This window comes from Miniopterus natalensis, chromosome 16 (genome assembly GCF_054644295.1).
Source record: "Miniopterus natalensis isolate mMinNat1 chromosome 16, mMinNat1.hap1, whole genome shotgun sequence".
Lineage (NCBI taxonomy): Eukaryota > Metazoa > Chordata > Mammalia > Chiroptera > Miniopteridae > Miniopterus > Miniopterus natalensis.
Window position 1 is genome coordinate 19,760,805 of NC_142096.1, and position 14,295 is coordinate 19,775,099.

General features: G+C 38.2%; 1 protein-coding gene across 1 annotated transcript in view; it reads right to left on the reverse strand.

Annotated features, from left to right (window-relative positions):
* TOX (thymocyte selection associated high mobility group box) overlaps positions 1-14,295 on the reverse strand; it is a 271,635-nt gene that overhangs the window by 112,757 nt on the left and 144,583 nt on the right. The window contains exon 3 of the mRNA XM_087825391.1: positions 5,090-5,332. Coding sequence (XP_087681517.1) covers positions 5,090-5,332 — 243 coding nt within the window. The remainder of the gene's footprint in view (positions 1-5,089; positions 5,333-14,295) is intronic.

The window sequence follows — 14,295 nt, forward strand, 5'->3', positions numbered from 1 at the left end:
TCACTACCCCAGGCGATTCTTGCTCCTTTATCCCCATGAGGTAAGGACTGCTACTGCCCTTGGCTGTCAGACAAGGAAACTGGGGTGTCTACTGGCTGAGCCACTGAGCAAGCCGCTTAACCACTGGGATTCTCCATTTTCCATTAGTGAAACTGGGGTAATAATACTCATGTAAGTATTGATTTCTGATATGGAATAAGTTTTTATGTCTAATATATTAAACATTTGTAGAAAATGCTTAAAAATAAGTGAAATTGCGTCACTTATATTGCCACTGGGGACAGGGACAAGAAAATATGTCTTTAAAATAAAATCTCATAAGAAAAGATTATAAATAATAATTTATCTTTATCTCTAAAATAAAATCACAGAAAAGATTATATTATATATAATTTACATTATAAAAATCATAATATATATACAACATATAATGATGCATATATATTAAACATTACAATAACCTGTAGAATATATAGAATATCTAAATGAGAATTAAAATATTTTCACCTCTCTGATCCATCTGTGTGAAAATACTGACACAAAGATGCAAGCACCATACTAACAGCAAATAGCTCAGCTTTAATAACAGTGAAGATTTTTTGGACAATAACATTGGAAAGAGTTGATCCTATATGTAAATCTGCCTAAGGTGGCTTATACTCAAACTTACAACAAGTTCATTACATAGAACCTACAAGTGTTAGCTTTTCTTGGTTGTTCCTATATTGTAGGTGACCTTGAAAGAAGAGCTCAGAAAGAGCACTGTAATTTCTAAGTGGGCAGCATTTACATCCCTATTTCTGTAGCCATTATTTCCTTGTCTCTATGAGCACTGATGACCTAAATTGTGCACCATTCATATATTTCAACAATTGGCAAACCATTCAATAGTTCGTTGTTAAATTTTGTGATCACATTAGCAATGAACAAGTTGCTAAGGAAAGAGTTTTAGCCAGTTTTTACAAAGAAGTGTGAAGAGAGCATTTTATAGTCCTAAGCTTCTTTTCAAAGAAAATAATCCCTTGGTGCTTTTTAAATGTAAAATACGACGATATGAAGGGTTGTTCATCTTTAGATCCATATATAGTTGGGAATGAAGTGAAAACAGCTTAGCAGCCCATCTTTCTTTTCTCGCTGTCACCACTCTGTGTACCTCCTTAACACCCCTTGCCTGGTTATGACAACAGGCTCCTCAGTTTCTTACCACTGCTATCCATCCAGGGAGGTGCCAAAAATATTTTCCGACAACACTGCTTTCCTAATGCTTTTGCCTTGAGTGAATACAGCCAAAGATTTTTTAGAATCCATCATATCAAGCCCCCAGAACTTTGATTGGATTTTGAAGTCTTTGGTCAAATCTCCCAACTTAAAATATCTAACCTGCTTTTCAAATGCTCTCCAAGATGCCTTTTCTTTCCTCATTTGTCCAAATCAAAACCATCTTTCAAACTCTGACTACAGTCCTACTGTTTCCACTAAGTTTTTTAAACTACCCAAACCAGATGACTGCAATCTCTTCCAACTAAGAATTCTTATGGGGTTCATGGCCAGTAAATCTGAATCGAGCACTTTGCTTAGTCTCTCTCTCTCTAATTGCTTCATGTCTCACTCTAATTGTTCCCTACTTATTCATGTATTTTTCCCCCCTGTAGTTTATAAGCTCTTAAGGACAGTAACCATGTCTTAGCAATCATTTGAGCCCTTTCAAACATTGAGATCATGGTAAGACTTAAAATGTACACACTGATGAATGGCATTCTGGATACATGACAGCTCAAAATAAGAAGTGAAGAGACTCCATATTTCTCAAAGGAATTAGTAGACGCCAATAAAGTTGGTCCTTACAACTTTATTAGATTTCTATTGCAACTTTATAGTGTATCAAACTCTGGCTTCTGGAATCCAACCAGAGATCAAAGTCTTGAAACAGGATTTTTACAAGTTTAATCTCCAAATCTTTCTCCAAAACCACTCTGGCTTTTTAAAAAAATGGGTTTAATGAAGATTTAATGTTAAAATCAACATTATTAACTAGGCCTATGCTATCCAATAAAGTAGCTACTGGGTACATGTGGCTACTTTAAAAATAATTAAAATGTAATAAAATAAAAATTAGCTTTTCATTATACTAGCCACATTTAAAACACTCAATAGTCAATGACTACTGTTATTGGACAGTTTGGATAATAGAAAAGCCATTATCACAGGAAGTTCTACTGGGCAGTGCTGAAGTCTATCCAAGGTCTTATCAAAACCTGTATTATTTGTGGGAACGCAGACTGGTGCAGCCACTATAGAAAGCAGTATGGAGTTTTCACAAAAAATTAAAAATTGAACTGCCATTTGACCCAGTGATCCCACTTCTAGGAATATACCCTAAGAAACCTGAAATACCAACCAGAAAGAACTTATGCACCTCTATGTTCATAGCAGAGCAATTTACAATAGCTAAGATCTGGAAACAGCCCAAGTGCCCATCAGTAGATGAGTAGATAAAAAAAGCTGTGGGACGTTTACACCATGGAATATTATGCAGCTATAAAAAAGAAGGATCTTTTATCCTTTGGCACAGCATGGAGGGAACTAGAAAGTATTATGCTAAGTAAAATAAGCCAGTCAGAGAAAGACAAGTACCACATGATCTCATCCATATGTGGAATGTAATAAACAAAATAAACTGATTAACAAAATAGATCCAGAGACACAGAAGCATGGAACAGACTGAGGGATCTCAGAGGGAAGGGGGGGATGGGGTAGAGGGTGGGGAGAGATTAATCAAAGAACTTATATGTTTATAAGCATAACTCATGGACACAGTCAGTGGGCTGGGGAAGGCCTGGGGGTGGGGTGTATGCGGGGTGGAAGGGATTGATGGGGAAAAATGGGGGCATCTGTAATACTTTCAACAAAAAAAATTAAAAAAGAAAAGAAAAAAAAAGACCTGTATTATTTGTTGGAGTAGATTTTTACTTATAGTATGAAGTGCTAGGATCAATTCTGTGAGTAGGCTGAGTAGGTGCCCATCTCAGAATGTGGTTTGAGAGGTACAGGAAGGCTGACCATTCTATGACTGACTAACTCTGCTAGATTCTCTTTGCCAAGACCTAGAATGGCAGGTTAGAGCTTCATCTCCTTAGTGTAGGCCAATCAGGGTTCCTCTGCCTATAAAGTGTTACAAGCACCAAGGGAAATACCATGCCTAAGTGAAAATACCTGTTTGTTTTTGGACATTTGGTTGGGTGGGGATAGCATAAATAAATTTTGGATGAGCTGAAGCTCCCGAGAGGTTAAGAGGAAAGCACAGTGGAGGAAGGGTCTGGGAAATGGTGTGTTTCACAGGTGTAACTAGGTTCAGTCCTGAGCAGCATTTGAGAATGGAGTGATTGCCATGGGTGGCAAATCTCGGACAATCCCAGATGCAAGCATCTCTTAAAGAGTAAATAGTGTATTGAGAGGGGCCTAGGAATGCTAAGAAGGCAAATTATATAAAAGAAAAAGTTTGGGCACTTAAACTATACAATTGAATATCTCAGTATCCCTCCTATGGCAACTTCATTTGCACTATGAGAAAGGAGCACAGAGGAAAAAACTGGTGTTTTATACACCGTATGCTCTCTTCCTCTTTTAGTGAATGCAGATTCCTATAAAGGTATGACAGGTGCTTACTGACTCATGAACCGGGTCCGAAGACAGCCTCAAAGAATAGCCTGTGAATTTTCAAGATGACTGCTTTGAATACATTATTCAGATTTATACATTTAGCATGTTTGCTAAAAATCCATTTTCTACTTTATGAAGCCATAGTTAATAGTCTTAAGATAAATCTAGACAGGTTAATAAAATATAAAACACTGGGACAATAGTGCTGAGTTTTCCACCACTTCTAGTACCACTGTGAAAGGGTCCTCCTCTCTTGGCCAACCAGCTACCTGACAGTTCTTAAAAATCTTACACTATTATGGCATTAGGCTCTGGGCTTCATTCCCTAAAAACACTCCTGTGGGGTTTCTTTCAACTCTCCTTCACACCAGAAAAACCTTCCTGTGAAGTCATTCAAGTTGATATATCTACAAATGACTTAGATAAGTGATAATATGAAATACTTTTTTATCAGAAACAACATAAATATGAACAAGTTAATAAATTTGTTCATTGTGGATAGGACAGCATTGTTCAGAGATTTATGAAAATACAACAGAGTTAGTTGGACTGTTAAGTGATTGAAGAATGGAAAGCAAAGAATGTTAAATCAGAGTCATTGTTAACCCTGGAGAGAGTTTTAGGATGTGGTAAAAAGCTCTGCCCTTAGGCATATACTACTGAAAAGATTTTTCACCACTTGTGATATAGACAGAGAAATTAAGTCTTAGATTTCATAAAAGAAGGAAAGATTATATAAGTCAGGGATGCTCATTAAAAATACAGAGCCCTGGACTCTGGGAAGGGGCTGGGAATTTAATTTGTGCTAGTTATCTTCATGATGCCCATTCCCTCTCAATCTGAGACGTGTAGAACGTTAGACGATTCTGAGGCCACAGGCCCAATACACTGAAACACATTCATGGGGATAAGTTTTGATCATAAGAATTATACCACCAAAATAAAAATGAAAATAGTTTTGCTGCTCTCCTATTATGTAAATTTGTGGAATTTGAGAGTGTAAAATAGGGTAGAAACCAAGTTTAATGGCAGTTAATGTCCAGAAGATTTGGGAGTCTTGCTCGTGGTGAGGAATCCTGCACTAGAGGAGAGGTAGCAAGCAGCTTTTAAGATAAAACTTTTTATCTGAAAGTTAGTAAGACAGTTGGACTTTATAAGAGAATAGTCAGCCCAAACAGTAGTTAGTACTTCGGATTATAAATACGGGTAATCAAACATGTCAATGGTTGACTTTGCCTAGACTTAAATATAAAATGGAAAAGTGCGTCAGGATTTTATAAGACTTATAGAGAACACCTTCCGTAGCTTTAAACCTATTTCTAGTTTCAGAATGCGGCGTTGTTACAATGCAGAGCTTCTCGCATGAAACTCGACATTGTCCCCACTATGTTCCCTGCTCGCCACCGCGAATCGGTTCACAGGTTCTTACCACGGAAATGGAGTTGGTAAGCAGTGCTCCGTCCTGTCCCAGCATGTTGGACACGGTGATTTCAGGTAGGTCCATGTTTTGAGGGTGAAAGGGTAGCAGGCCATTATGGTTCATCGGGTGACACAGGGAGTGGTAACCCGTTTCGACTTCATTCAGGTGCACCAGGGAGTGGTCGGGGAGGGAAGGAGGAGTGATTGGTGGGATGTTAAAGTCTTCACTTTCCAGGCTTGGGCCAGGATAGGACTGCAGAGACACAAAGTGACATTACTGCAAATGATCACCTCCTTCCTCTTCGTCATGAACAAAGTCACATGCCCCCTCCAGACGTTATTACAAGCAGCATTAGGGGTTTGGCAAAGACATTTCAAACACTCAGATTATCCCGCTGCAATTTCACTATTATGCATGGAAGAAAATTGCCTCAAAGGTACATCCACTTCTCATACAAAGAGTGCTTCCATTAGGCAGCTTCATTTTTCAAGAAACTGAATTCAAACAGATTTCAAAAAGTCCCATTAAAATTTTCCAGAGTTTTAATCTAGCTGAATACCTTTTTCGTAAGAATTGTGGGCAACGAAGGCAATTTACAAAGTTTATGTTTGATCCAACGTGTTTCATAGGACTCCCTACTGCTCAGATCATGAGATGTAATAAAATGAATTCCAGAAGTTCTGGGGCAATTTGCTTTCGGGTTTTGAAAAGCTACATGCTCACAACTGACAGAAGGAAAGTAGCAAAGAAACAACTTAAGCATGCTGCATAAGTGTGGTTGCACAGGAAGTTTGAAGATATGAAAACAATGCCACTAAAAGCTATTTTTATCACAAAGATTATATCATCAAAATAAAAATGAAGATTGTTTTCTTGATTTCTGGCTACTCGCGTTAATTTATAAAAATTAATGTTTAGCGTTAATAAATAATACTGCAGTCATTTAAATTCAGCTTAGCCAATTTTGAAGGGCAAAATTAACACAAATCATTATACTAATTTAGAAATAACAGTCAATCAGTGAAATAAACAACATATGTGGGAATTTTCTCATAGAAAATAGTTTTAGATAAAAGGGGAAGGGAGGGAGGAATGAAGGAAGGAAAGATTACATGAAGAAATTCCTGTTTAAAAATGGAACACGGCAAACACTGAAAATATAAGGAGAAACTGAATAATAAAACATTGCTATCAATTAATGTCAAGACACAGCCATATTTAGCAGTCCTTTATAGAGCAGGTATCCTAGTATGAAAGGAAACAATTTTGGTCCAGATAATTTTTGCAAAGCCTGTCTTTCAAATTAAGCGAGTCTTCATAGTGTTTGAGTGCGTGGGTAACAAGGACTCGTTTGTCTCACAGCACAGCGCCTGCTGAAGTGTGCAAGATTTGGAATGAGCAGGCAGAGGGTAGGAGCCAAAGAAAGTAGTGTAAGGTATTCATTGGGTGTTCAGCCAATAAGCTTCATGCTCCTGTGTCCAAGAGCCTGGGGTTATTTTTTCCAGATGGCGTCTATTTGTCTAACAGAAAGAAAATCTTCAAGTTGCACTTGCTAAATGTTGTACAACTTTTGATATATTTGTTTAGGTGCTGTCAGAAGACATGATGAAATGAAGAGCTACTTGGAACATCTGGAATTGAGACCTGGTCACATAGAGGCACGCGTAGGTTAGAGACTGGGGGTACATGAAGGAAAGGTTTGATTCATCCGCAGATTGTTTCTCTTAAATATCTAACGTTCTGCTAAAAAAAATAAAAAAATCACCAGCTCTAAAAGTTCCATCATCAGTTAATCAAATTTTCCTGTTTAGAGCATATATCTCTTATCTGAAAAACACATTAGTGCTCTGTGTCAAAATTACAAGTTTAATTAAATTCTCATGTGTGTCATATACTTTAGACCTTGAGCCTTATAGACCTAAACCATCAGTTCTGGTACAAGCATTCATATAGGAAGAAGCATGAAAGATGTGAAATGGGGAGGTAGAAGAGAGAGGAAACATGTTTATTAATGCTGATTTCATATAAAGCACTGTATTGAGTCCTTGACAATGTCTTCATTTAATCCTTACAATAATCCTTTGTGTAGCTATTATTACCCTGATTTCCTGAAGAGAAAATTGAGACTCAGAAGTTAAATAACTTGCACTCGGCTGGTAAATAATCAGCCCAACACATATGAGGAATGAATATATGAAGGAGGAAGGCATTTTCATTGCTGTCATACTTACGTAAGTATTTTAATTGCTACTATTTTGTTAGGTAGAATGATACCAAGTTAGCAGTACTCAACTGTTTCTGATGCACAAAATTTTATAATCTAAGAATTAGTATTAACATCAGTATCAGGCCTTTTTTTGTCACAAATTCCACCTCAAAGTCCACCCCACTAAAATAAAATATTTACTCTATATGAGCACAAAAAATTATAATTTGTCTTTTTGTCAACATTTCAAAGGCTGGACTCATTGATACCTATATTTTAAGAAGTTAATTGGTGTCTACTTGAAACTTTCCTGGATAAGGTACAATTAATGCCAGCAATAAAGGAGAAAGATGTTTTCAATTTTATAAACGTCATTAAACCTCTGAAAATATCCAGGGATATTCTACCCATGGTATACCGTAACTTTGCATTCTAGAATTTCTCCAGTAGTTAAATCTTAATTTGTGGTGTTTGAAAGGAAGGTTTAATTGGTATCACTTTACATTCAGTGATAACAATTGTACTGCAATTTAACTAAGCTATATGGTTTACTTTCATGTAATTACACATTAATGTTATTTAATCCATGCACTTATATACCAAAACCACAGACTCCACAACTTAACCGGTAATGGGTAGTTATGTGGATCAAGAATTTTAACAACATAAGGTTACTTAATAGTTTCTGTTCTTTACATTAGAAGCCATGATATGGTTATTTGCCATGAGCCTATTACAGTGTAAGTGATGCCATATAAAAGTATCATGGCAATTGTATAAATGTCAAAATGACATAGAATTTACAAAAATCTCAATGCCAGACTAATTGCTAATTCCTCAACACTGATTTCCAGGACATGACACTTTTATTTTGATTTTTAAAAACTTAATAGAAATAAGTTTGACTTAACAATAGAAAGTTATATATTACAAACAATTTGCAGTTTTGGGGGGATGTATTAAATAGGATATGATTCAATATTTTCCCTTATTTTCTGTGAAGCTGCCTGGTTAGAGTCAGTGTTCAATGTTTGTTGAATGAGTTAACAAGTGAATCACTGAATGAATGCATACATGAATGAATGAATGCTAAAATGACTCTTTAAAGGCACGACATTTGTGACTATACCAGTGTTATTTTGTAGGCTTAAATAAATATCTTGGCTTCCTGATCCTTTGCACTGGTCAGTTGACAACATGGTATGTAATGTTAATCTCTCGGCATGTCAGGAAGCAAAAAGTATCCTGTGAGAGATGCAAAGGCTTACGCAGCCTGAAGGAGGCTGGGGTAGGGAAGTTTGGTCTCCTTCTTTGGATTCTGTTCTGTCCCCCCTGAAATGGCTTATACCTACCATTCTGTGTTGACATGGAGGTGCCAGAGGATTCATAAGGGTGGGTTTGGGTGCTCTTGACTCTCAGAAGTTGTTGGAACCTAATCCCCACTGCAGGTAGAATGTCAGTTAAGGACTTGGTGGAAGCCTTGGTTCCACATCAGGATCTCGTGGGCACAGCAGGTCTGATGGCCCATGGCTGGCCACTAGCAAGGGCCTAACTAGACAAGGGGGCATGGAGAGCATGGGAGGGTACACTGATAACAGAAAAAGGAGCACTTGTGATGAGACCCAGGCTGAGGAGTCCGAGGAGGTGATACAGTGGCCTTCTCCACCTGTCTGTTGACTCAGGGTTCTTTTCTGACTTGGGCTTATTTTCCTCCTTCAAGTCTCAGGGAGGCCAGGAGTTTAAAGGTTCTTTCATTTTCCAACTCTCTTGGGACCAAAGATCAATTATCCTACCCAGTACCCTTGCATACCCAATGAGATGCAGAACTACGTTGTGGTTTTTTAAAGCTGACTTAGTGACCACCAGGGAGTCAATCCATACCCTCTGAGGATCTACGGGGCTGGGTTCCAGTGTTGAATACTGGAGAACCAGTATGGACCTTCAAGATGGTATCATCTTACTTATCGCCCTTAATAGTGCCTTTTGCCCTTCCCAGCCTAGAGATCAGACTTTTATCAGCAGTCTGAGCCATACAGCTTCCTTTCTCCCCAAGGAATGATAGAAGTCAATGGTGACCATCTATACAAAAGGAGAGAAAATATTTAGCAACAGTGGTATGGAATTCAAGCTAATGCTTTTAATGCTATCTTGGATCTCCACCATGTTAAAGAAAGATAAATTGCAAATAAACACACAAGTGATTTGCTCTAAAACATAACAAGTCTGCAAGATCCAAATAATTCAAAAAACTTAAAATTATATTGCTGCTATATAACCAGATTCTCCCTGATGTTGGGCTACCCACTGGTCTTAGACACAGGAGAATCTCATCACATTGCTGGTGCTGGGATATACCATACACTGTGCACCCCTGTGTGTCCAGGGAGCAGGAGCCAAGGGTCATGGAATGTGGGTTGGAGTGGGCTGGACTAATCACAATATTTGGCTAATTCTGGAATATATATGAAGTTTTCAAGGCCACAAGGGGACTGTTGGAAGCATTAAAGTAGTAATTTCAAAGTAGAGTATAATCTTCTTAAAGAGAGTATTTTTATAGTTCTAAATAACAGATTCAATGACTGTTTCAAGTAATATTCCTAAATGCTTACCACTGGAATTTGCACATTGAGCCTATAAAGTGCTACATCTTTCTTGACAAAGAGACAGATTTTGGTCTGGTTCAGAGGCCTCATGATGATTCCTTCAGTGACTGATAAGAACGGCCACAGAGCATGTCAGAAAGAATCGAGGCTGTGGGGTCCAATAGAAAGGGACTGCAGCCCAGGTCTTTGAAACATTTTTTTGCAAGAATTCTTGGGCAAGTTTCTCACTCTTTGGGAGCCTACATTTCAAAATCTGCTTTATGGGGTTATGAGCATTGAAAACAAAAACATAAACTAGGTAAAGAGCCCAATGACATACGTCTGCCACAAAGAGAGTTCTTATAAATGGCAGAGTTAATATAGCTACAGTTATTGTTAAATGGGTTTATATATGCCACAGATGGGTCTCATCCAGGAAAAACAACTATGGACAGTATTGGAGAGAATTTAGACATCATCATAAAGGAATTTCAGTATATTTGTCATTGATCAGACCTCTCACATTGAAGCAAAGTGTACATAATATATTAATGTAATTGCTCCCCATAAATAGCTAAGATAAAAAGTCTTTATTTTAAAGAGATTAAATTATATTTTTGAAATTAAGGATAAAAGATAGTGGAAAATGGTGAACAGGCGAAAGGTGACAATGTCCTCATGTCCAATGTATCACAAAAACTCTGCTTTTTCAGAGAATTCTGCTGGCAGACCTGCAACCCAGGCAGATCAATTCCTGACAGTTCTACTTCTAACCACCTAGGCAAAAGGTGAATGAATTTGTGAATCAAAATTTCAGTGTCTGCGTTTGCAACAAATGCTATCCTTTCTAACGTGCTGTCTTGTGCCTGTAGAAAGGCTACCTTCCCTGGGAGATTCTTGGCAAGGAGATTAAATTGCTAATCAGATAGATCATTTTTCCAACTAGAATCAAGAGACAGGGTTAGGAAAGTAACAGAGGATCCTTCCGATGTGTTTTGATTTGATTCGTTTGGAAGCTTTTAGACTCAAGTCATTGTCCTTCCCCATGCCTAGCCTTCCCCAACCTCCCCTTCAGTGAAAAAGGAAAGCAAATTTCTCACCTGATTTCTGGAAGGCCTCATCCCCCCTGTCTGTTTAATTACACACTCACATTCCTTTTTAATCATATTGCTTTACTTATTCCATGACCTGAGTATCCTGTTTACATTATTTTCTCCTTCTGCAGTCCACATTTCCTTTGGTTACAGCCTGCTCTTATTTTTTATTCTTATTCTACATTATTACATCTGGAAGTGGGATGTTAATTAGGCTGATTTTTCTTTTGACTACAGAAAATTCTTGTTTTCATACTGTCTAGAGAGAGTGTTAATATATTCTGACCAGGAACAAATAATGGGTAATTTTTTCTGGCCTTTGCCTTTTCTTCTCTTTTTAAAATCTAGTTTCTCTACCAGAGGAACCTTGCGCTTGTGGGTCGCTGTCCACATATTGCAATCATTATATAGAGCACTCAATCTTTGGTGACAAGAAGGCCCATAACTCAGAAGAATTTTAAAAATATCATCTTGTACATATCTTTAAATTATGTGATGGCTTCATGCAATCATGCAGTGGCTAAAAATATGGCTATGGTTATAACATTGTAAAATATGTTTTTCATATAGCTCTTTATTTGAAAGATAAATAAATAACACTGCCATCAAACAGAATGCCTTAATTTTTAATCTGTAACATAACTCCTGGAAGTTCATGATAGAAAAATGCCAATGTTTAAACATGTTTCATCTTCTACTATTGAAAATTCTTGTAGCATGATTCAAATAACTAAATAGAAAGCAAAGTAAACTGAGGAGTTCATTAGAAAAATAATAAACTTCCTCTGTATGTTTTCAGAAGTTAAGATATTGCATGTAATGGTGGTTTCTCTCAAAAGAATTTAAACAGCATCAATATTATCTCCTCTTTCTTTTGAGGAGACTTTCAGAAGTAGGTAGTTTTCAGATTCTTTTGTCTCTGCATGAACAAGGGTTGATAGCTTGAGACTATAATGTATTACTGTGGAAAGCTTCAGTCTGTTACATAAATCATCTTAACACTCAGCAAGAATTGTCCAACAGTGCCATTGATGTGCTCAAGCCAATGATCCTGCAAACAATTTTTTTGTCTTTCTTCACATGTTAGACAATAGCAATAAATCATCTTCATTTAAAAACACACAATGTACTAATTTTTCAAGCAACAGTTATCAAAATGCAATTTTTGGTAGGAAATGCATTCATTTTATTTGTGTTCATTAATTTTTGTAAACTGTGTTGAGTAAAAGGAAATAAGCACCCTGTTCTCCATAGAAGCATTTGTTGTGTACCTACTATGTGTAAGGCATCCTGCAAAGTGTAATTTGAGATACAATTATAAGATGCAGTTTGTTACAAAGGAAGTAAATTAGAAGAGATATAAGTATTTCGGCTCCCAATAAAGAGCATGTTCAATGTGTCATGCTTAGTAATATGAAAGAGGAAATAAAAGAGGGATAATTTGAAGCTGGGGTGCTGACGGATTGTTATAAGCAGATTTACCCTGATAACAGGGCCTGAAGATCAGACAATTCTACCAAGATGCAATAAGTGATCAAGGGAAGATCACAAAACTGACAAATGAAGGACTCCAGACAATGAAGCAAGGAGGTTCAACAGCAAGGTCAGGTCTTTAATCTTCAAGAAAACTTCAAGGGCAAGATTGGTTTCACCAATAAAAACAAAACCAAAAAAACCCTGTGGGGCACTGGGCCCAACACAAGCCTTTATTGGGTCTTGTTTTTACTGAACAAAGTTTGACTGAGACCAGAAAACAGTGTCAACTTGATGCCACCCCAGAGAATATCTGACATCGGCTCTTCCTAGGGCTAGGATTGGCTGAACTTGGACCCTTGAGGTGGGATGAACAGGCTGAAGCTTTGAGGATTCAGGGGTATCCAGGCAGTCAGCCAAGCCCTCTCATGTCAGGGGTGCGTGGGCACTACAGTCCACACTCCTCTGCAAATCTTGGTTTGTCTCTTCCCTCAAACAAGGGGCCAGAAAAAAGGAAAGAGAGTCCTGTTCCTACTCATCACATTATGACATGCATCTCCTACAATGGAGCACTTACCGGGGCCCAGTGCAAGCGGATGCCTAGATATTTGAGGATAAGGGCATGGGAGGAAAAATAATGCTGGACAACTGGAGACAATTTCCTGTTTGCTGAGGATAAACCCCTTCAAGCTTGAGTTACTGGGAAGCGGGGTCCCTGGGGAGGAATGGCAGGGACGGGGAGAGTCTTCTATGGAAAGGCCTCCTGCACTTTGTTTACCTGCTGGACCAGAAGAGGAAAAGTGCCGTGGGTGGGACAAGTCCTGAACCGGGGCAAGAAAAGTAGTGAGAATTCGGAGGAAACAAGACAGCAGTGGTGGCAAAGTTTGGAAAAGGCTGGAAAAGAGAAGGAAGGAATCGCGGGTCTGGATAAAAGAAGCCAGGAACAGCAAATAGACACCTCACCTTGTACAGCTTTTATGTGTGTTTGAGCAGATATAAAATTGCTGCTTTGTAGGTAAAAGATGGTCCTGTATCTGCAATTTCATTTGGTTCAACCTAATGTTTTCAGAGTATTCGCACACATGTTAACACATTGTAAGTATTTCAATCCTAACAAGGGTTGAGGGTAGGACATCAGCATTCTAAAATAAAAGGGAGCCTGGCCGACCAAGGATGGAGCCTGACATGGGTGTTAGGCCTTCCCAGGCCAGCCCCCTAGCTCTGATATTTCTTTTTTTTGTTGTTTTTTTTTGATGTTTTGTCCATCACTCTACCTCTCTCATCCTTGCTGAATTATTGTAAGGATTAAGTGAAATAATGTATGCAAAGCCTTTGCTTAGTTCCTTACCACACAAAGGTAGCTGCTGACAGCTAGTATTATTATTATGGATCTAATTCATTCATTATACTGTGGGTAGAGGAATGCTAACCTACACTTCCAGCCAAGCAGAAACTTTCTATTAAAACTTACCATCATGTTGATAAGCAAGAAGTTTAACTGAAGTCAGAGCATAAGAAATAAAGAGCTGGACACTCACGGTACAGATGAGTCCAGACTGCCCCTAAAGGCAACTTCTATACAGGGGTGTTGGCCTTGCCCCCCCCCAACACAACTGCCTGTCCCCAGTCCCCGTTCCTCTAAGGCCACTTGCTTTGTGAGTTCAGAAAATAAACTTACAGTGGGTTTAGCTCTTCTTGAGGGAGGGAGGGCCTTCTCCTAAATGTGGAAAAGCCCAGCTGCATACAGGGAAGACTTCACTGTCGGTCTCCAATAGTGACACAGCCTTTGTGAGTTTCAGACCAGGCTATCTCATTTGAATAATTTGATGCTAGGACTCAGAAGTCCCTTGTTTGACTGCT